Source organism: Opisthocomus hoazin, chromosome 10 (assembly GCF_030867145.1).
Source record: "Opisthocomus hoazin isolate bOpiHoa1 chromosome 10, bOpiHoa1.hap1, whole genome shotgun sequence".
NCBI lineage: Eukaryota > Metazoa > Chordata > Aves > Opisthocomiformes > Opisthocomidae > Opisthocomus > Opisthocomus hoazin.
In genome coordinates, this window is record NC_134423.1 from 30,950,478 (window position 1) to 30,974,629 (window position 24,152).

Genomic DNA, 24,152 nt, shown 5'->3' on the forward strand with positions numbered 1-24,152 from the left:
AGCCCTCAGGCGGAGTTGGAAGTGCACTAGCAAACAGTGGGATACTTGGCGTTCGTCACTTTAATTCTATACTCAGTTTATTTATAACGACCTAACAACTGATTTAATCACAGATCGAAATGCAAACTGAACTGGCCATGGAGAAAGAGAGGACTTGGCCTCACAAGCAGTACAGACTGTTTCATACAGGTAACAAAATCGGTACCAAGAGAGCATTAACAAAAGTGACTTTTTCTGAAGTCAGAGCAGCCGTATCGCAGTGAAGAGCCTTCGAAGCCCAGGAGAACTACAGCACGTTTTGGCTGTATATAAGGATGGATTTAGTCAAACTACCCAACCTGAACGCAGATGACAGCTGAGCCACGTTTGCTACAGACACAGAATCAGAACTGACTACGGAGCGTGTTTCTCTAAGGCCCCCGAACTCCCTTCTGCAAATGCTCCTTCAGGGTAGGAAGCGCCGCTGCCGACGCGCATGCCGGTGGAGAGATACAGAGGGTTCGAGTTCTCCTCTCTGCGTGTGCAGAAGCGACCGGCCGACGGAGCGGCGAGGCTGCTGAGTTTGGAGGAGAGCGGCTGCTTTCAGAACGCAGAGATAAAATCTGTCAGAGAGGCACTAAGCCAGACCCAAGGCGCTGGGTGAATCCCACAGCAACTGGGCTCCGTGACCTCCCGGCGACGGCTGCCTCCAGAGCTGGGCAAGAGGAAGGTGACGTTTCAGAACGGTTTGACTCCTTCGCTGCCTTTCGCACGCTCCGTCTCTGTTCTTCGTCACGTCCCCCGCTCGGTTACTCTCTCGCCACCAGCCGCTCCGGTGACCGCGGTGGGCCCCGGCAAAACGAACGGCCAGCAGCCGAACAGCAGCCGCGCGGCCGGATGGAGCCGCGCAGGTTTAACTCGCAGCAGGGTGTCTTCACGAGGTTCGGCGGTCGCTGTGCCACGGCGAACGCCGGAATGGCAATTTCATCGCTTCGGTTCAGTTCAAAGGCCTTCCGCAGCCTCGGGAGCGTTCGCTGGAACCCTTTTGCATGCTCTTTGCTAACACAGATGCAATCACTGTCCTTTGAGCTTTCTTGCAAAGGTCACAGCCAGAAACTTCCCATTTTCACTGAAGCATCATCGTGTTTTCCTTCAGAACTGTGTCTTAAAACTTATTTACCGTATATCTAGCCCCAGTGCATGAACTTAACCGCAGAGCGGTCCCAGTTCAGCCCTGGAGTACCAGTACCAGGGAAGGCGAACAACTTCAGAACTGTCACAAGGACGTAGAACCAAGACGGGAGGTCTTCTGTTGTTTCTAAAAAAATGCTGTGGCGTGCAAAGAGAAACTTCATGAAAGACAGAACAACTTTCAGGTTTGCTTCTCCACTAACATCCCTTTTATTCATTTCTGTAACATCAATTTTCTGAAGAAATTCTGTAGCCAAAAACAAAGCTTATCTTCAGAAAAAAAAAAAACCAAACCTGAACAACCCACAAAACAAAAGCCAAGCCGCCAGCAAAGGAAACTTTGATTGAAACATACAATACAATAATCTTTAGGGATCATTAAAACTCCTTCCCAGTGTCTCTTAGCCACGCTTGCTACCTTGATGGATTGTGCTTTTCTAAAGCACAGACTGCAGCTACGAACAAGACACATTTACAACAAAAACACGTCTGAAAGAATTCTTAGTACGCTGGTAAGATCTGCACCGCAATATTATTTGTGCAAAGGTTCTGCCAGCCTCAGGGACGCGTTCCCTGGGGGACGGTGCTGTCAGGCCGACTGTCCCAGCCTCCTCCTCCTCCTCCTCCTGATCAAACCGTGCTTGCTTGAGCTGGATGTGCCTGCCTGGAGCTTTCCAAAAGCCTTGTTCCCACCACTGTCTGTACCAAGAGCGAGGACTCTTTCCAGGATCTATTTCCTACAATACCAATCTCCTCCGATTTGTAGCAGGCTGGAGAAGTGCGTTCCCCAACTGGTAATTCCAGTTCGTGGGATAAGGCATCATTTAGGGGAATTTAGCTGCTGCTACCTTGTAAAAAAGGCAGCAAAGAACTTGATTCTGTGTAATTTTGTTAAATTTAACTGGTCCCATGGATATCGCATGTATAAAGATACCACATGTATAAAGAATCGCTTTTCTCAAGTGTTCAAGTGCATTATTCACTGCGTTCAATTCATTTACTCTGCACTTTCGCCATTTATCGCTATTGCACAACAAATATTTAGAAAAGAAAAAAAACAGCCTTCAGCTACCAAGAAGCAAACATGGAGAACTGTTCCCTACTTGGAAGGAACGACCTCCAGCTCTTCACTGCAGCTCTTTGCTGGGGAAACAGGAGGAGAGAGCGGGAGGAGATGGCAGAGTCACGGCAAGGCCCGGCAGACGGTTTGTATCGCGCAGTTCGGAAGAGGTGGCCCTGGCAGGTGCGGTTCCTTGAACGTATCCCTGGAAAAGGAGTATTTCTTCTTAAAAATAGCTGTTTTACGACAGTGGAGCTACTGCTCAGTCATTGTACGAGAAACGCGTTTCAAACTACTAACAAGTCTTCAGTTCTATTTCTTAAGAGTTGAAAACACTGCAGTTTTTACCCAGGAAATGATCCACAGCATTCCAAGAAGCCTATTATTTTAGCTTTGCTTCATCTTAAAAGAAGAGGCAACGAACGTCAAGAACCACTGTGCCAGCGCTTTCAAAATTTAAAGCCATCAAATAATTTATGGAAAGGCGCTGTCGCCAGACTCAGTGAATTTATTGACACGAAAAACCAGACATTGGAAAAGTGAATTTCAACATTTCTCAGTAAGGTTGCTTAACACGGCGCATTTTCAGATTGATAAGGAAACGCTCGTGGGGAAAACACGTGCCGCTGCGGAGGGAACGCCAGGCACGCACCGGAGAAGGCCCCAGTCTCCGCAAGGCGTCTGTGGGCTCCCTCTCGCCGTTGGCCGCTGACTGTGTCTGACAGTTGACTGCAGAAGGAAAGGAGATGGGACGGCTTTTACCTTCTGGCCTCTCCCTCCCTCACCAGCCTGTCCCTTCCCTCCTGTTTTCCAGAGTCTCCGCTGACGCTGACCGTGTGGCTGCGCAGGTGACGACAGTGTGCTAAATCGAAGGACAGAGGAATTTTTCCTAACCCTTGGCAATTTGAAGGTGCCTTCAAATGCCACCTGAAGGCGGCAATTTGTACTCTGGTGCCTTCTAACGAACATGCAGAGAGTAAGTCTGTAAGAAATGCACGAGGCGACGGGGTGGGGTTTTTGAAATCACAGCTCTTCTCTTGACGTATGCAGGACAGAATTCACCAGCAGAAGGTCGGTGCGTTCTGCTAGGCCTTGGAGGCCAAGCACTGCAGAAGGTTTGGGCCGGGAACTTCCCCCCCTGGAACAGCAGCAAAAAGCTGTCTTGCGTGCAATCCCAAATTGAGTTCCTAATGGAAACCCAGGGAGTGTGGCACAACACCTGACCTTCCAGGGAAGGACCACATAGACACGCAAACAGAACTCCAAGCCTGTGGGCCACTGTTCATAGCTTTGGCACTCAGCAGGATTAACCTCGCAGCCTTGGCACAGCATCCCACAACAGGGTACAATTCAGCAGCTTCCTCTTCATGGCTCATATAAATCTGGTTTGGTTTAACTAGTAAGTCAGCTATAAAGCTACATAAAAACATCAAACAGGCCTACATCTAAAATGTGGAGTTTAGAATTAAGTAGTCACTTAACAACCACCAGCCATATGTAGAAAGATCACTGGTAGTAAATTTGTTTATTTAAACTCAAAAGAGGAAACTGTAAAAATGTTAATTTGAAAAATGTAAACTAATTATTATTTCCTCTAACTGCATGCATCGCCTTCCAAAATCCTCTGAGAGAGAATAAGTGAGCAGTCAGCCAAAACCACTCTCACTGACAGGTGCTGTGGAATGTGTTACTGCCTGCAGTGACGCGGGGAATCCTCTAACCAAAGAAAGCAACGAAAGCTAAACGGGGCTTTTCGCAATAAGCACTCCTGGCAGGAAAAGATCACTCTTTTAGGATTGCTCTGTCGCTTACAGCTACAGGAGATCCTAGTTTTCTTCATCCGAGGAGAGACCTTCAATTTCTTCCCTGTCTCCTCCAATTGCCATCCAGAACGCTTTGGCCACCTAACAATGGAAAAAAGATGGGAAAGGGAGAAAGATTCCCTGCAAATGACTGAAGATTTTGCATTAACAGTCCAAAAAATACAGACTGAGCAGCAGCTAAATCTAGCAACCATTTTCTACGTACAGGGGTAATCCTCTCTGAAGCTAAGAAACTTCAACACCACAAAGGCGGTAATTCAGAATTCATGGGAGACGTATGCGATACAAAGCTTGTGCTAATTAAGGCAGGATTAAATCTTCCCTGAGCTCTAGGCCCTTCCATTGACTTCAGTGGAAGCTGGCTTGCACCCTCAGTGACTGCAGGGCCTTCATTTCAGAAATTCTGAAAGGGGAAAGCTTCTTCTGCTGTTTCAAAGCTCCAGGTTTGTTACTCAGTTCTTGGGAGGCACCAGACAGTCTTCCCTAGGACTGTGCAGTTCTGTACTACCCTTAACACAGGAACTCTACAAGAGGAGTAACTATGGCTCAGCAAGGAAAACCCATTTTTTAATAATTTCACTCCCAATTTCCAAACCTCACCTTTTCTGCGTGTAGTTTTCTTTGTTCGTGAGGCAACGTTGCAGCTTTATCTGTGAAAAAGAACATGACTTAGGCTGTCAGCTTCAGGGAGAGAAATGCCTACTGCCGCTGGTTTTAGGGGACTACCACGAAACTAGTTTAAGATCATAAAAAAGGAATCTTATTTAGTAAGGGCGATTGCAATTGCCAAACGCCAGAAAGCCGAAGCTTCTGAGCACACTGGATTTCATCTCAAACATTTGTAGCTTTAAACTGCAAGATTGGCACGCAGCTGTAGAGCTGAGAAAAAAAGGTTTGTTTATAGAAGACTGTGTAGCATTAGTTCAGGGCGGACAACACCAGTGTGAGAGCAGTCAGCTGAGCAATATCTACTTCTTTCAAAAGCACTGTCAAGACAAAGGGCAAATTACTGGAAAGATCAGCGACTTATACAAAATCCTCAGACAGGAGAACAGGAGTTTGTACAGTCTTCCCAGTTCACGCACTGGCTTTCGTGCCTTCGAATGGCAAGAATCGGTGCTCTAGCTCAGCACCGCTCTCCCCGGTACGTTACCTTTCATTTCTTTCAGCTTTGAAAAGAGCCTTTCAAAGTTCTCCAGGTCACCATCTCTCGTGGTCAGGTTGGCTAACTCTTGAATGTCTGGATCTAACATGGGATCTGAAATGAATGCAGAGAGGTTGGTCTAAGGTAAATTATTCTGTTTTGTCAGCAGGTATGAAAGCATTTCTGATAAAAACAGTATTTGAACACCTGCAAATCCCTTTTGCAAATTCCCCACCTCCCATAGGAGGGAAAGAAGCATTTAATTTACCGATTGTGCGTACAGACAACTCATGGCACCGTTACAGTGGTAATTAACTTTGACACATTACACTGCAAGAGTCCTTTTGAGTTCATCCAATATTTAAGGTTTCTTGTTTATTACAAAATGATCTGTCTAGGAACAGCCTCAAAGTAAATTAAAGAGTAATGAGGCTACGCTTAGACCACAACTAACACCACCCAACCTCTAGAAGATCTCCACATACAACTTGTGAGAAGTCCCATCTCCTGGAATGGTGCAATTATTTAAGGACCTGTAGCTTAAAACACCTGAACCTCTTAGGACTGACCCAAGCAGAGTGTGCTTCATTCACCTCCCACTGGGTCGAACTATCAGGATTTTTCTCTGCAACCACAAAGCTGGAAACTTTATCCTTATAAGATGTTTCTAGATAGACACAACATACACAATATGCGCACCAGGAGATTTCACAAAATCCGATCCGAACGTTTCCAGCTGGTAGCAGTGCCGGCGCTCTGCCCTGTCCAAACGTGGACCCATTTTTTCAAGAAGGAGAACACCTAAAGGCTAAACAATTAGCCTCTACTAGCTCTGGCAAGTGCCTTTATCCCACATTTTTCACCAAGAATAATTCAGCGGCTTTCTGGGGCCATCCCAGGCAGGAGTGTCTGCCCCAACGTATCTGCCAAGCAGAGAAAGAGCTTACCGACAACATTGTCCATCTGCAGGTTGTTTGTGCTAGCTCCATCTTCCCTGTTGTCTAAAAAGGATTCTTCTCCGTCTCCTGGTGATGGATTGGACTGCCAGGAAACAAATAGATATCAGAAGATTCAATAAGGAACCTAAAAAGTATCATCAGCAAATCAGGCGCTTCCTGTTTGGACTTCAAAAGCTTACTCTTCAACTGTTACTGCAAAACCTGCGCCACGTGTATTATGAAAAGCCACTTTTTGCAACACTGTACCTAGGTACTACGTGAAGCTTTGCTTTGATAGGTTTGTTGTTGTTGTTTAAATGATGCTATCAAGTGGTAGTTTTCATTTTGCACAAAATACTGCTCTTGGATATTAATGAAAAGCAACACCTCGAATGGAGCTTTTCATAATCTTTCCTTGGCTCCAGTGGTTTGCATGGGGTAAAGCATTTACCCAGCGCTGTCAGTGTGATCAACGCTCCACAGCTTTCCACACTGAGCACACAATCAGACATCTCCAGGTAAAATGATGAGTTCTGAGGCAATGTCCTGAAAAACAGCAAGCTGCTCACAGCCATGAGGTGACAGCTCTGAGGAACAACTGTCTCAGGAGGGCTTGTAGGCAAAATGCAGATACTTTGTCAGAATTCAGAAATGTGTCCTTCAAAATACATTCCACCAGGCTGTGAAGCATCTCTTGAGAAAGGCGGGGAAAAAAAGAAAGCCCCCCCCCCCCAACTGTGACAATAGGAACGAGCAACACAAGAAACAGCAGGAGCAAAGAACAAGAAATAGGAATTACTGTTTACTTCTGTATCTTGGCTCTCTTCTGACCCAACGCTACAGTTCGCACCTGCTAACGTACTGAGCAGCCCAAAGCCCTGGGTCCTGTCTGAAAACAAAACAGCTGTTAGTCTGACAGAAAAAGCAGTCCTGTTACCAACGGTTGTAACTGACCAGCTGGGATAGAGACAAGTTCAGGGAAGAGACACAGAGCACCCTGGAAAACTGTATTAGTGAACTATTATAAGCAGAGACTTTTAATATTCTCTAAGCTTCTTTTTAAAGTATGCTAACAATATTTACTGCTAAATATTACCAATGGGGAATAGATGTGCAAGGCACCAGAGATGTGAGCTCACTCTTCTTATTATTTGAAGTCACTGCTCTGTTAGGATTTGGTCTGGCAAACATCTTCTGATTCGCACAAGGCAGTTCTCCAACTACCGAAGCAGCGTTTGCTGCATTCAGTGGCCCAGGTCTCACCATCCACGGGCAGCAGCACCGAGATTGTGGTTAGATACAGGAAATGCAACAAGTGCCTTTGCTCATACACACAGTGCTGAAATAGGCTGAGCACCACAGTACAGGCAGAGGCAAGTTTTAAATATCTAATTCAGAATTCACAAAAGCCCCCAGCCATCAAAGCCGATGTTTCTTCACACTGCAAGGTGCTTTGGGCTTTCCACATCTGCTACCCTACTGTGTAGTTCAGTGGTATTTTCAAATCCAACCTAAAAAAGTTAATTCAAACCTAAAACTACTCATCTTTTTCATCTAAGATAACAGATGCAGTACGTTATTTTCAAATTAAACTAACTGTATTTCTAAAACTTTATTTTTTTTAAATAAAAATACGCATAATAGGTGATACTATGGGCTGGGTTTTTTTCTAAGCCATGTTTTCTGCTGGCCTTACGCTATTTAGTAAATATCTGCAGTTACACAAGGGACTCAGGAGATTTTTCTGAAAGTCTTAGTATACAATCAACTAAAAAAGAAATAATACTAAGTTATCGTACTACAAATAGCTAGGAAACAGTGACCTGTGCCAGAAGAAAGATTAAGATTACTTTTAAAAAAAAAAAGTGCTTTAAGTTAATATTACACTAATGACTAAGCTCTAGACTCAAATGTTCAGATGACGTCATTTTTATGCACTGCCCAAATTTTTTTTAATTCAAAGAGCTGAATATGTAACTAAAGCCACCAGCTATCTAGAAAACACGTAAATACATCTCCATTAGAGAATTACTAAGACCTCGTTTCCTGTTTAATGATCTTCACTGTGTATGGCAGGTAACGCGTGTCCTGCCCCTGTCCTCGGCTCCCCTCCCGCTCCTCTCACCCCTCAGCAGATATTTGTCTCAACTGGCTCTGTCTGGTGCAGTTTCACTGCTTTAACAGCTCAGTCGCCAAAGGCTGGGGAAGAAGTGATTCAGTCGAGCCGAATGAATCGCCTTAAAAACGTTCAGCTGCGAGACATGTGAAAGCCCATGAAGTCCGCCAGCTAAATTACCAGGCAAGCGAGTGAGAAAAGACTGGGACTTGCAACCCAAAACGAAGTCGCTTCCCCAGGCTGCAGCAGGCTGAGCAAAGAGCTTTGAGAGAGACTGCGAAGATCAACATCTAGCCAATTTCTGAGTCATCTGAAGCTAGATTTGACATTGCAGTCCAGAATGTACTTGAGAGAGAACATTCCCACCTTGGCAGAGGGGTGCACAAAGTGAGCTAATCATGTACCGCTTCCATATCTGTTACAGCTCGTCATGTACAGAGAAATGACAGTGGCTCCACGCCCCCCGCCCCCCAACACATAACCTCAGCCAGCGTAATTACAAAATGTTGTCCTAGTTAGAAAGTACTGGAATCTACAGCAGGGATCTCTGAAAAGCAGCTATTTTGTTTCTGGATCCGTGGCTAGGGAGGTGGCAGACATAACACTTGGTTGCAGGCACGCCCTTGAAAAAGCCTTCCTATAAACTCTTTTTATTGGATGTAAAAGTTATTTCAACTTCTGGGTGCAATTCAGGAAGCGGGTGATGCCTTACACAGTGTTCCTACAGCATCAAAGCCAAAAATTCTCTCGCTCAACTTATTGTAACAGTTGGTGGCTCCATTATGATGATGTCTAGATAGTTCCACAGGTTATCACTCATTGAGAGTTGCAGAGCTCTGGTGTGCCGTGCTCTGAGTGGCTTTCAGCTTCACAGAGGCTCATTTTATAGCAAAACAACTTCCACTGTCTTTATCTCCTACTCCTCCCCAGTCTGTCTCTAGCTGACATGTGGTGATCCTGACTTCCACACAAAATTGGAACTAAAAAGGTAAACTTCATAATTTGTTTAAATCACTAAGTTTAAATAGTTCCCCTAAATCAGGCTAATTCCTTGTAAAGAGAGCCAGGCTAATTACTGACCCCACCCTAGGTAACGAGCTTCAGCAGGGATCACTAAAGCACTTAAATAAGCCAGAAAGCAGCCCAGCAGCCCCTTTGAGAGAATGGTGTGTTGTTTCTCTTCTTGCTGCCTAGGTTAACTGACTCTGCTCCTGGAGGGAGAGGTGACAGCAGCAGTGCACTGCCTTTGTGGGGGGAAGATGTTACCCCAAGGACCACGCATGCCCTTCTGCACAAGGGGAAGAAACCCACCTGATTCTCAGATTGAAAAGAGCTCTGAGGCCTGGAGAACCCACAACTTGATAGCAACTACAAAAGGGAACTGCCCTCTGGAGGCTTTCAGGTAAGACTGCTTGTTTTTCTTTTAGTAGAGACAATACTACTTGATTTATTTGCAAAGCATGTGGTATTACTTGATGTAAAAATGTTTCTAATTCAACTATGCTATATTTAATACTGATTTTTATGAATCAGTGTGAGAGTGAATGTATTTAATGGCTGGAGAAAAACACCTCAAAAGGTCAAGAATTTTCTTAATAGGTGTGTGAAAAAACTGCCTCAAAATTTAAGAAGAATTGTGTTTGGGTTTAAGATAAAACAGCTTAAAATAATATGGGTGCAATGCTTGTAACTGAAAAAAGTCATTCCTGCTCTGTCTGGAAGCTTAAACTCTCCTACAAACAGATGGCTGAAGTAAGGCACCTCTGTAGCACTGGCTTTTCAGGTGGCTACACTTAACCGTGCTATAAGTATTCACTACTACACAAATACCTTGTACTCTATGAAAAATCCTCACATGAAGTACGACTATGTGGTTTCTAAATGGCCAGTGGTTATAGGTAATGAAGCAGAAAAGCTGAAGTTTGATTTACATGGCGGCCAGTTTCCAGCATCAGGAGGAAGCTGAAAACAAAAGATAGGGTACAGGTTGTAAAAAGTTTTATTTTAAGTAAAATGAGCTCAACAATTTCCCTTTGAAGGCATAGTCAGGCTGCAACAACTTCCAAATATAGCTGACTTCCTGAGGGGCCTGTAGTAACGTGCCCCGATGCTGTGTGGTTTCTGCACTGTGGAGATAGAAAATCTGGATTTTCAAGGAGCCTGACCTTTACAGAGCACACTAATGATGCACAGGAATTTCCCCCCATGAAGAACTGAACGTGTGACTAAGTTCTGTTCTTCTGTAATGTGGCATCTGTCAAATGCAGGAAACGGGCTGTTAAGAAAACCGTATTAGCACCAGTGAGATAACTTCACACCATCTCAAATGGCTGCCTATTTCTCTGCAATGGTTACACTAAGTTAGAACCCCCCTTAACCTCATTCTGCTGTGCTATGAGAAATACTCAAAAGGCTATGTTAAAAAAAAAAATTGATAATATTATTGGTTTGGTAGTTCCCATCCTAGTTCTGCGAAGTCCCAGTAACCACCTTGCAGTGACAGCAACTAGCAGAAGCCTCTCAGCACTTGAAATCATTACACAGTTAGAAGACATAGGAAGGAAGAAGCCCCAAAAAATTGTACATCAGGGAGCAGACAGACATTAGAAGGTCGTTAGTGTGATGAGACTTTGTGAAACAAGAAATGCAAGGCCAAGCACTCAGCAAGATTTTAATCTTCCTATGTTTCCTTGTGTTATTATAGAAGGGTAATTAAAGGTTTTCAAATAGATAGAAGTATTTACACTTGCAGTAACCCTGAGCTAGCTACAGCGCTTCCTTTCCTAGCGAGTCTAACCCGAAAGTGATTTTTTTCCAAAGTTCTAACTATACCTAAAAATCAGTTATCTGCAGATAACTGATCTGGGGTTGCCTGTTTTTTGTAATGTTTTCAAAAAATTCTGTGGTTGTCATGTACTCGTGGGGTTTTCTGCAGGGAAGACAGTCCTTCTTGCAATGCACTTATTTCAAATGTCTGTTGAATGACATACTTCTTTGCCAAATCTCATCTCCACGCTTGCTACTCTCATGCCTGTTTCAAAAACTATTTTCAAAAAACTAGCCAATTTGGAATTTAACACTTGCCTCTTCCACACCAAACCACGTATCAGTTTTTAGATCAAGCCCATAAAGACTAGCCATTTGCTGCTAGAGTTTGGTGGAACAAGCTCTCCTTTTTCATTAGAATTTGAAGAGTTAGTAGAATATTTAATTCAAGTTATTGGTGGGGAGCAAGCTGAAGTACAGAGGGAACAGGAACAGACACTGAAATGGGAATAAACCTCACCTACTGCCTGTAAGTTTCTTTGTGCATGAAGGTACAATGAAAGCAATACCTGAAACACCACTACTCCATGTAAAAGGCTGAAGCATGCTCTAGTTCTCTTCATACTGATGCAGTGGCACTGCAGCTGCTCAGTTTAAACTTGTGCTAAAAATAATAATCCCTCTAGGCCTTGCATTCTCCAGAATTCATATGAGAAGCCTGTGTTACGTACCGCTCTTCATGACAACATTGGACCACACATTGGCATTCAAAGCTTGTACAATGCGTTTCACTCCGGTGGACTCCGGGAAGTCATCTAAACCAAAAGACAAAGACATTGCACTCCTCACAATTAGACCAAAAACCATGACATGCCTGACAGTAACAAGGTGTGTGTCTGAATGCCTGTCCTATCTTACTGCAATCAATAGAAATTACTACTTTCATTAGGAAACACAGATTTCTTGCCTTTGATTCATGAGAAGTCAAACAAAAACAAGTTAAAGCCTCACTTCCTAGTCTAGGCTTCCAGGTATTGTGAACTGTGAGCTCTCAGCCTTTTGCAGGGAGATCTAAATTCTGAGTGGGGTCTTGTCACATATTTAGCATGAGGCCTACACTGTTAAATAACATATAAGGAAATTTAATAGTAATAGACAATTTTTAAGTTGCGGTTAAAAGCAAGGCATCTTTTAGCCCAAGATCTTTAGGAATAATGTATGGCACAAAAATAGGCACTAGAATTACTTTTTCTTCCTTTAGAAAGTAAAGAACTTCAGGCAACTATTTAAAACAGGTGCAATGCTTGTTAAAAATGGAATGATCGTTGTAAAGCTATCTCCACAACATCTAGCTCCAAATGTTCCAGTAACCCTCTGAATTACAGTAACTTCAAAGACTAGGGAAAGCATTATTCAGACTTCAACTTATTTACTGAATAGATCTGACACCACTTTGCATAAAGTCAGTGTTCCCATTTCCTTAGTTTAGTCAGCTTCCCATGTTTGTGCAGGTTTCACAAAGGAATGAGGGGAGAAAAAAAACAAAACAACCCTTTGGAGACAAAAATGTGATCGCTTAAAAAATCGGACTCTTCTAGGATGGCTTAAGTACAGGTGCAGTAAGTGAAGCTGCCTTTAAACAGGGCTGTCTATGGCCCCTTTGATCAGATATTTTGCCCTCTACAATACTGCTGTTTGGTTTTGTATTGGAGTCATTATCAAGAGTCTCAGTTTAGGGTTCCTGTCCTTACTGCACAAACAACTGACTGCCAGCATAGTCATAGCCAGAGCTCCAGTTCATTTGTGATGAGCTGCCAGAAATGTCATAATTTTTAAACAGATATTGGCCCAGTATGTTTTTTGCATCCTTTGTATCTTTTGCAATTCATACAGTGTGTTTACAGGGTAAATAAGTTACTCACCAGAACAACTTCCTCCGGTGCATGAGTCACAGTGAATCAGCTACCATATTAAAAATCCAGGAAAGAACATATATCTTCATACTCCAAAGGTTAACACCCTGAGTTATTCCTATTACTTATATAAATGGTAAAGAGCTTGTTCTTTACAACAATTATTCAATAGAAAAATAACTTAATGTTACTAGTATTTCCTTCTAAAGCACTCCATAAGAAAACTTTAGTCTAAGGTGTACCCACTTCTAATTTTTCTGGTTTCTATAAATCAAAAGTATCTGCATCCTTCCCTCCTTGACTAACAAAGTGCCAAAAAGAAACACACCTTTAAATACGTGGCAGGGGGAAAAGGAGCATTCTTAGCTACTCGGATACAATTTTTATCTAGGCCTTTAGAGGGGGGAAGGGGCAGGACTTGTGTTCTAGCTTAGGACTTTAAATTATTTGTGGTGACAGCTATGTACTTGGTGAACCTGAAATAGAGCAAATGAGTGACTAATTCTGCTCAAGCCTGGAAATGGAGTTGGTTATCTCATTTTGTCTCTTTAGAGGCAAGATGTAAACACTTCTTTTGTATCACTGAAATAAGGAGATAAGGCTGATGCTGATAAGGCTGTCAGGAAGTGCACAGTCACTTTTCAAGAGTGGAACATCACACATCACACTTCTGACTTCGCTTGATGGGTTTTTTCAAGTTCTAAACGTATGGTCAGCCAGTGTATTATTTCCTGTGTAACGCTGCATGCTAGTCTGAAATGTTTTTAACAGTCTCCCCTCTTCAGCCCATCATGCCACTGTTTGAATAATGTCTATCTTCTCTTGGTATGTACAATAGTTTTTAAAGACTTCTTAAAAAAAGACAAAGAACTTTGCCCTTGTGCATTTCTGTGGTTCTTGTTTTTTAGATTTATTTCTGGAGTGGAACATAAATGCGTCTACTCTATCAATACAGTCCTAGGATTAGTGCCAGAAAAAGGAGCAGATATTATTTTTATGTAGGTGCTACATAAACAGCAGCTGTATTTGGGAGGAGACAAATGGAATTTCTTGGAGGAAATAACTTCCTCCTCCTCCTGACCTTTTATAGCTGAGACTAAGCCTCACCAACTGGGAGCATTCCATGCTGTAATCACATAGCATGTAAATAAATTTATGCCCCTTGCAATTGTTAGAAGATATTTTGGTGTGCTTTTTTATTTTAAAAATTAAAACAGAAGTAGCAGTCCTACCGTCTTCATCAGGCAGTTCTTCAGGGCTAAGTTCTACCAGTTCAAAGCCATGCTTGATGCACCATTCTTGAGCTTTCTGTCTGTTAACACCTAAAGTTGGGAAACAAAAATGCATACTAAAAATACATGTTTCAGACTAATATCAGTAGTTGAATCTTTAGCTATGTTTTATTCCCTCAAAGTTGTTTGCTTATTCTGGATTGTATGGAGAAAAAGTGTATAGTAGCTGGTGTGGGTCTTCCCACTCACTTTGAATTTGATTTAAAAAGACTCCACAGTCAAAGTCCTCATTTGAACTGTTTTTTCAAATGCTATAAAAATCTGGCTTTGCAGTGGGTACTCAGAGAAACTGAAGTGCCACAGTGAATGAAGACTTCTATTAACTCTAGGTTTGAATCTGAATTAATTTACAGGGACAAATGTGCACCTTACAACTTGCTCTTGTATTGCACAGAACCAAAGCATGTCCCCAGAGCGGATCATGCACATCCAGTAATATGAACACCTTTGTAGTTACCTTGCAGTGCATGCTGGTATACTGGGAATGGGATACACAGAGCTTATTTTAAGCAAGCTCGTAAAATTCTGATTCAGTTTTAACCACAACTAGCTTAAGACTTCTGTTTCTGGTTATAAGAGTAACTTGGCTTTTCTCAATCAAATCTCAAGCCCAGCCTCACAGAGATATTTTGAGAAACAATTGTGTTGGTTTAATGAGAAAATAAATTATTACGCAAGGTTAGTAACTCTCAGTCAGTTTGGAACTTCTTTGGGCTTCATACCATTTTCAGATACTCTGTTACAAACCAGGATCATGACTTCTGGTAACCACTCTTCTGTCAGGGGAAGCCATTCAGAGACACTATCAAGTCCAGATTTCTGAAAGGGGGGAAAAAAAAAGTTCTTTGGAATACATCCTCAAATACTTTAGCTTTTACACTGGTTTTAAATCATTAATAGTACTAGAATAAAAGGAAGTAAGGAAATGTGTTAGGCTGCATATCAAGTACATTTAAGACATCTGTGTTCTAATGAGAGAAGCTGACTTACACACAACTTCTAATTACTGACTTGCCTTACAGATGAGTTAATCCTACTGCCTTGGCCCGCCCTTTCATGTTCAGTATTAATCATGCAATCCTAGTGTAGATTAGGAAAGATTTTTACTTAAGGCTAATCATGAGTGTTTCATTTTAAGTATCTCGGGTTTAATGTGCAGCTACTCCATCTTCCACACTAAAGTGGACGTAATGGGGTCTGGTGAGCAGCTCCTGTTGCTCCAGTTTATTCCGAGACAGCCCTGAGATGTCTGGTTGAAGGTATCTTCGCAGAATGTGTGGTATGCACCCCTTCCCATCTGTGGTGAAAAACAGTTCCTTATTTAGAATTTTTTTTGTCTCGGAATCTTTCTGGCTTTTGCTAAAGCACTGTTTTCACTGCTGCCAGCTTAGCAGAAACAATTCTGGGTAAAATGATAGCAATGAATCTTACATTTATCTCCCTCATTCTTGGCTATCCTAAAGCAGCCTTTCTGAACTAGCATCAGCTAGGAGTGAAGTTGGAGGTGGTGGACTGGAGGAGGACTTGCCTAACTTAGTAGCATATTTGCATCCTGAAAACCTCTCTCCCAGCTGGACTATGATAGTAAAAGGGAAGGAAACTGCTTCCATTGATAGCAAGCATAATTTAACATCAATCTACTGACAATTAATAGAACAGCCTAAAAGGAATGGATGGCACAAGATGAAGAGAATATAATTTGTGGTTATTGCTGTCATAAGGCAACTGTATCATGCTGACAAAGCAATATAATGAAGCAGAAGAGTCTTACTATTGTGCTGTCGAAGTACACAACAAATGCTTGCACAGATTCAGCAATATCTCCAGTAACAAGAAATGTGTTTGGTACCACACAGAGGTGAATATCTGCAGAATAGTATTTATTATCTATTGTCCAGGGGTAAAAATTCACTCTTCCACTTGTCGTTGCACCCACAGTAAGGTCATCTTTTCCTGTGATACCTGTGTAAAAGAAAAGGAATGAAACGGATGATAAAACCAGCATCAAGAAAATAATTTGTCTAGAGAAGTTCAGTACAATGCCAATACAAAGCCACCTATGCTCACTGTAATAAAACAGTATATTTAAGATCTTTAAAAATTCGAACTCAATTTGTTACTCTGTCCTAGAGTTTATTATTTAGCTTTCAAAAGACTTTATTCTCTAGCTTTCAAAATAAAACATGGTACAGAAGCTCTTCAGAAAGCAAGCCTTTTTTCCTGGAAATGCCTTGTAAAGTGTTAGCCTCAAACTCACTACCTGTAAACAGGATGTATGGAGAGAATACTAGACTTTATTACAGCAGAAACAAACCTTGCATGTTCAGTCAGATGTAAAGAACTGCTTGACTGTGACCAAAACCTGAAGGTAACTAATGAGAAAACAAACCACGTTACTACAGTTGGGTTGTAATTCCCATTCAATTCCACGTAGGAGTTCAACAATTAAAATCCAAGGCAGCGCTTTGATAATGTAATGTTGAGCGCTGCCCTTTGTGCGCGGGTAGCAGCCTTCACAGCGCAGTCCCACAGCATGACAGCCTCCTGGTGGAGCTGAGTTATAGTTAGGGTGTCCCATCTATACCTCGCTGGCAGGGGCAGAGTGTCTTGTTCAAGCTGGACAAACCTATGGACACTTGAAAACACAGGTCGATTACATAGTCAATTGACGGAGACCTCTAGAATTTCTTTGGGCATATGAAGAGTTAAAAAAAGTACAGTATATGGGTTTTCAAAGATCTTAAGGGTGATATTTTAAAGGTATTGAGACACAGCTCCTGGAGATGCTAGACAAGGCTGTTCCCCAAACAATCCAGACACAAATTTGAAATTATGTGTATCTTCTCACTGAAAAGGCAGGAAAATCTCATTGCCCAGGTTGTCCTAGAAAGGTTCAATGATTTTTGCAATTAACTGTAAAGTCTGAGAAATCTAACTGGTGAATGAGTATGGCACACAAGGCAGGAGGGAGGAGAGCTCTAAACTGGGAGGTTATATGACTTGCAGCAGTGAGAAGGACATGGGGAATCTGAGGGAGAAAGTTGACCTTGGAAACAGAAACCTGGGAGGGACTCACCTGTCAGGGTTTCTTTTTAAAATAAAACAGAAAAAAAAAGCTGGCCACATCTAGATGTTTTTTCCAGGTTAAGAAAGTTTGACTTGTTCATTTGGATGACATTAGTTTTTAGAGTAATTGGTCTTCAGTCAGAAGCTATTTTGTGATAAGACTATCCATGTCACCTTGGGGCCAGGGGATGATGACACAGAGTGAATACCAAACAGAACTTCACTCTTAACTGTCTATTATTAGAGCACTACCTTGTTCATATAAACATGGAAGAGACTACCAGTACATTTAATGACAATCAGTAACCTTGAAAGATCTTCCTTCTTTCACAGCTTTTTTTAATCACTCTTAAGCAGCACACACCAGTTCTAGTGGCACATAAAAGCTGTTTTCCCATGCTTATCTCATAAAAGCTTGTATACATGGATCTCTGCCTGCCCTGCAACACTTCATAGTGATACTGCAGTTCACTTTGCAGCAGGGATCTCTATCCTGTTTCATCAGCTGGTATTACAGACATGAAACACACACCTATGCACTTTTCCAGGGAGACACAAGAATAGCTTTTCAGTTAGTTTTAAACCCAAGCTTTTCAATTTAGGCTACACAAATATATCAAGTCTATTCTTCCCTCCCCCCCCCCCCCCCCAAAAAAAAAAACAACCAAACAACCGCCCCCCCCAAACCAAACAACAAAAAAGCCCACAAATAAACCCCCCAAGTAATTAGTAAAACACATCATCAAATAACAATATGTAACTTTGCAAAATCTATAGCTTTACAGTACATACTCTATTATAAAAAAGGCATTTTGGCAGATCAGTTATTATTTTCAGCTATATAACAGGAGCTTTAAGAATGACTAGATGTTAAGTGCTGTACTTGGCATAATTTCATTTGGTATCTTTGGTAAAGAGGACTCTATTTAATATGTCCCAGTTGCTACTAGACTGGGATTTTCCTTTAAATGGGCATTAGGGCCAATAGAGGTAGCCTTCACTCTACTTAGAGATAATGTGACAAAATGATAGTAACTGGGAAACAGGTTAGGCAGACGTGGTCACCGTGCATGTTCAAAACACAGCGATGCCTTTTCTTTCTGAAATTATCTATTGCCTAGCTTTTCAAATGCAGGCACATTCTTCATTTTCTGCCCTGAAAACCAGATGTTTTATTTGGAGGTTTTGAATGCTACATAAAATATGCTATTAAACTAGTGTTTTGACAGGTAAACATAACTAAATAAAAATTGGTTCTAAGCTAACAGTGCCGCAAGAAGAAGCTGAGAATAAAGGAGCCCATAGAAATTACTGAAACACAGAAAATCAGCAAAAAGACTGAGAAAACCCAAAGGGAGGAAAACAGGGTGAGGAAAGGAAGTCAGATCAGAAGTCTCTTCAGTGAAGTTAGCCACCCTAGCAAGAATACAAAAGGAAAGGACTCCTTATAAAAGATTTTTCAAAAGCTGATACGAAAGAACTTTTGCATTTGCTTTGCAGTTGATTTTTTTCTTTTCTTACAAAAGAGTTCATGGACAAATTTAGGCCTCAAAGTCCGGCCAGAAGAATGAGGATGTCCCACTTCCTATTACATGCTATTTGTTCCTGTATTTGAAGCAGTTGTCTTTCATCTCATTGTGCTTCCGACCACCCATCATTCATCCAAAGAGGTTTTGCCAGTCCCCTGTGAAATTTCTCTCCCAGTAAAACTGGATGTTGCACACTAAACTCAAAGGACTGCAGGAACTTTCTGAAAGGATTCAGACTCGCTATGTCTCAGCCTGCAAGTAGGGTTGTAACAAATTACTGCAAAACAGCCTGATTACTCATGGCAGGAAACTAAGTGAACTTTGGGTATCTTGTGAATAGTTCTCTTCCACAAAAGTCACTTTGACCAATTAGTTCTTTGCCTTCAGAGTAAACAAGCAGAGACTACAAAAGAAATACACACTGCAACTCAAACTGAGTTGTCAAGGATATATTCCATGTTGGAACTAGTTTTAAGGATTACATTTGCCACCTCCGGATTCCAGGAATTTCTTTCCAAGACAGCCTGTACTTTAATGAAAAAAGTACATTCAGCCAGAATAGCTTCACATCTAATTGAGAGAACTTTCATCAGAATAAACACTAACTTTTATTTGGATACAGAATAAACTTATAGAAAACTAATGTGGCAGAAGGAGGCAGCTTGTCAAACTTATCTCTAGTGAGTTACTCATTTTTAATTTTAAACTCCCCAGCTATTGAAAGTGTCAGTGGTTTGCCATCCAAAGAGCCTGGAAAACCAACTGAGTCACTCGCTGACCACAACAGTAGGCAGGCCTACTGGGCTGACTTAATTAGCTCGCCTTTTCATAGAGCAGAAGTGGCTTGTCTGGATGACAGGAATGCAAACAGACTCCAAATGCATCACCATTAAAGAGTACTAAAAGCACGCATGGAAAAGTTCATGCCACAAAAGAACACTGCTCAGTGTCACTCATAAACATGATTTAGTGTTTGAGGTCCTCTAAGAAATGCTGCAACTCCTAATGCTGGACACTTACTGAAATAACTTTTGCAATCTTACCAATAACTGCTGAATGCTAATTCAGACATCCTGTATTTCAGTATCCCACACTTGTATTGCTCCAAGCTGTTTATATACAGAAGCTTCCTCATCTACAGAGACTTATCTGAGGCAGGGACCAAACAGCCCATTCCTAAGCCAGCTCCAGTATCATCCTCGGGTCACTACCTCCTGCGTACGCTGGCACTACTCATCTCCAAAGCCCCTGTGCTAACACCCACCCACGCCACGATCACCACATCTGCTGGACACAGATAATTCTCCTCCTCCAGCTTGTCCCAGTTTGTTACTCACTTTGCCAGTTTTCGATCAGAAAACTAGTTAAGAACAAAACAGCAAATGACACATGAGCCCAGTTCATGGCTCAATCCAGTAACTGATGGTGGCTGGTGTCATGTAGCTCAATGAAATTCCAAACTTCTCTGGAATCTGTCCAGAGGAAAAGTTGGGTTTTTTTTTTATTTCCAGGCCGCCAGTGACTAGCTTATTTTTTCGGCAAGCTTATTACATGTGTCCCTTCTTCACTCACAAGTATCTATAATTTTTAATAGAGTGGACAAAATTCCAACCAATACTTTTGGCAATTAATTTCAGTTATTTACATAAATGTTTGCTCATTTTACTGATTAAACTTGTTGACTTTTAATTTCATGATATTGCATATGGACAAGATAAATTAAACAATGATTCAGAAGACATGAAGATATTATAAAACCTAATATCCATTCCCTTTTTGTAATACAGAGGCTTAGTAAGTATTCTCTAAGTGCAAGGCAGCATGTACTTTTTCAAAAGGAAAAATGGAGACCAGAAATAACTTTTCTTTTGAACAATAATCAAAGGACCACATGTAGTTCTCCTGCCTCTTGCAGCAGTGTTCCCTGTTCTTTAATACCCAACTGACATTTAAGCACTCCTACTATATTGTGTATTTAATAGTAGCATTTTTCAGAATTATTACAACTCCTTTTTGCAGTTTTTTTTTTCTCCAAAGGGATTTAGGTATTGATCGCTCTTCCCAGTGTTTTCCAGATTGAGTACATACTATAAGAACATAATTCAGTCTTCTACAATGCCCTAAGTGATCCCAAGTCCTCTTAGTTGGTAGGTACACCAAGTAGTTCTCACATTCTGGGCCTTGAGAGCCACCTGGTGGAATACACCATAAAAAATACTCCTGCAAATTACACAAGGAGTAAAGAGAACTCAGAAATATGGTGAGGGGAGAAGTGGAGTGGTAAACAGTCAAAAAAGAGGGGGGGGGGGAAATCACATCAGACTATTTATCTGTTGGCCAGTATTTTTAAAAACCAAAACAATCTTATTTGCCATTTTGTGATAAATATATCTAAGAATGCTATATGAATCCTACCAAACACAGTATTTAATAGCATATTTAACCATATATATTGTATCTCAAACCCTGCACTGCCTCAGAGGTGCTAGTATAATGGTCTTGTTCCCAGCATCGAGCTAATGATTGTCAGATAATGTCTTTAATCTGGGGTGACACTTTCATGCCGTAAAAGCACAAGTTCTGAGAATTGCACCAGCATTTTCTTCAACCCACCAAAACCCTCCAGTCCAGCCTACTGCAGCCAGCCACAGCTGCCTTGTCCTTATCAGTATCTCCTTGAATGTTTCACAATGTTTGCTCTGTTGGATCTGATGTAATTTCACTTGTTATACAAAGCAGGAACTTAAAATTCTCATGGTATTTATTTTAGTAAATTATCCTGTTTCTTTTGGGAAGACTGTAATGTCTTTTATGAAGCAACCCAACCACAAGACACACAGACTATCTATGTGACTCCAGTTTTGGTACTGGAAAACAGTGGAAGCCTAGATATTTCAAAGTGAGTGCTATTTTTAAAAAAATCTGAAGTTAAGTTTTAAGACTTTCTCAGATTAAATAGCATTTCTGTGAAGCTTTTTGCCCACCTTCCTTTTTAGTAGGAATGGTGGTGTTGGGTGGATGGTTGGACTTGATGATCTTAGAGGTCTTTTCCAACCTATGATTCTATGATTTTTTTACTTGTTTAACTTGAAAAATAATCAAAAGAAACCTACAGGAACCTTGAATTTCCTTCTGATTTGCTTATACCTTCCTCAAAACCAAGCAACAACCAAGAATAAGATTTTACATAAACTTACTATTCTTTGATACGGAATTCTTAAATAATTCAGCATGAACCCAGCTGCTTTGACAGAGTAGCCTTTGACTCCAGACCTTGTGCTCCCATTCTTGTTTCAAAATGTGGTTTAATGAGATGGAGGGAACTGGTCCCTGGGGACAGCCCTCTGCTTTGTCAGGCTCCTAGGTAAGATCTCACTCGGAAACAGCCAAAGACAAATCCAGAAAAGGGGCTGGGACTGTTAATAAGTTATACAGCCTAGCACGCACATCAAACTGTTCATGACAATTTGCTAAAAAGCAAGTCTGTAGTAACAAGCTCTAACAGCAAAACCACCAAGATCTAAGCAGCTTCTTTCTGGAAGCCCCCTGAGTTTAGAATTACTAAAATTTCCACCCAAGTTTTCTCTACTGTCAAGGTCTTATTCTCGTGTTCCCTTTCTGAAGCCATAAAAAGAGGAACTGGGTTCCAAGACAACCAGTTCCTGTAGAATGTATTCTATGTATTTGATATGGAATCAAGTGTAATTTACAATTCTGACAACTGCAGAAACGAAGAATTTTTTAGGTTTCCCTTTTTTGTGCTTCTGCATTGGAACAGCAAATGGTCTAATGTGTGAAAGCAAGCTTAGGTAAAGCAAGGACAGTTCACACCCACCAGGGAATTTTAGAAATTCTACCATCCTTAAGGTCCAAGATAGTCTGTTCACTTCATAAATGGAAAGATGAAACCAAAGGGAGGGTATTTAGCCTGCTTTTGTTTTCCCCTTGCCCATACTCCTGAGCCACTCCGGTTGATCTGGTGTCCCCCTCTCATTCTAGGGACCACCTGGGCCACTGACATGTCCTGATGAAAAAGGTCATTTTTGCACTCAGTGTGAAGGGCCAGAACGGCCAGTGAGTGAAGCCTATGGTCGCATGAACCTGGTTTTCATTTGTTGCAGCCCAGAAAGCCAACCGTACCCTGGACTGCATCAAGGGAAGTGTGGCCAGCAGGATGAGGGAGGTGATTCTGCCCCTTTATTCCGCTCTCCTGAGACCCCACCTGGAGTCCTGCATCCAGCTCTGGAGCCCCCAGCATAAGGAGGACAGGGATGTGTTGGAGTGGGTCCAGAGGAGGCCATGAAGATGATCCGAGGGCTGGAGCACCTCTCCTCCGAGGACAGGCTGAGGGAGTTGGGGCTGTTCAGCCTGGAGAAGAGAAGGCTCCAGGGTGACCTTAAAGCAGCTGCCAGTGCCTGAAGGGGCTACAGGAAGGATGGAGAGGGGCTTTTCCCAAGGGGGTGCAGTGGTAGGACAAGGGGGAATGGCTCTGAACTAAAAGAGGGCAGATTGAGATGAGATATTAGGGAGAAATCCTTCCCCATGAGGGTGGTGAGGCCCTGGCCCAGGCTGCCCAGAGAAGCTGTGGCTGCCCCCTCCCTGGCAGGGCTCAAGGCCAGGTTGGATGGGGCTCTGAGCACCCTGGGCTGGTGGAAGGGGTCCCTGCTCATGGCAGGGGGGTTGGAACCAGATGAGCTTTAAGGTCCCTTCCAACCCAAACCATTCTATGACTCCATAAAGTATTATTTTTATTCAGTCTCAAAGCAACTCTCAAATTATTTAGTCCAGGTATCACTCAGGGCAGTTTATTCACGCCTAAGGCCCGGCAAGCGGCCAGCGGGTAACAAAGCATCTGGGGATGCCAGGCTTTCTTTTTCCTGCGGGTTGCGGCGGTATCGCCTGCTGCTCGGTATCGGAGGGTACAAAACACACAATCCGCGGCGCTCTTAAATAGATTATTTCCTGAAAGCAATAAGGAGAGGTCCCTGAGGCCCTCCTCGAGGGCAGACAGGGGCCGGGGGGCGCCCGGCCGCTCTGGGGACGGTGCGTGAGGGGAGGGCGGGCTCCCCTGCGGGCCCGACCCGGGCGTGCGGAGCTGCCAGGCCGAGGCCCGCAGCAGCGGGAAGCCTGGGCCCGGCAGCTGCGCCCGTCCCGGCCCCGCAGCTCGCCCCGGCGGCGACTCACGTTTGACGAGCTCCTCGGCCGGGAAGCCGGCGGCACAGCTGGTCACCAGCGCGAAAGGCCCCGCCGCCGCCATGGCGCCCGCCGCCGCGCCCCTTCCGGCCCCGCCGCTACTACCCGTCGGCGGGGGGAGAGGCGGCGAGCGGGCGAGCCC

The 24,152-nt window shown here is 42.7% G+C and overlaps 1 protein-coding gene across 2 annotated transcripts; it reads right to left on the reverse strand.

Annotated features, from left to right (window-relative positions):
• Positions 1-910: 910 nt before the first annotated feature.
• On the reverse strand, positions 911-24,147 carry AAGAB (alpha and gamma adaptin binding protein). Of its 2 annotated transcripts, XM_075431972.1 has the most exons (11): positions 24,002-24,147; positions 15,994-16,184; positions 14,945-15,041; positions 14,163-14,252; positions 11,749-11,832; positions 6,942-7,024; positions 6,145-6,238; positions 5,207-5,311; positions 4,654-4,703; positions 4,043-4,134; positions 913-2,959 (listed from the first exon to the last, which is right to left on the reverse strand). In XM_075431972.1, exons 1-10 carry the CDS (start codon positions 24,072-24,074, stop codon positions 4,057-4,059), a joined length of 945 nt encoding a protein of 314 aa, XP_075288087.1. In that variant the 5' UTR covers positions 24,075-24,147; the 3' UTR covers positions 913-2,959; positions 4,043-4,056. The 2 variants fall into 2 exon arrangements, with proteins under 2 accessions (XP_075288086.1, XP_075288087.1); XM_075431971.1 differs by having other exon boundaries at positions 911-4,134; positions 24,002-24,146.
• Positions 24,148-24,152: the final 5 nt, after the last annotated feature.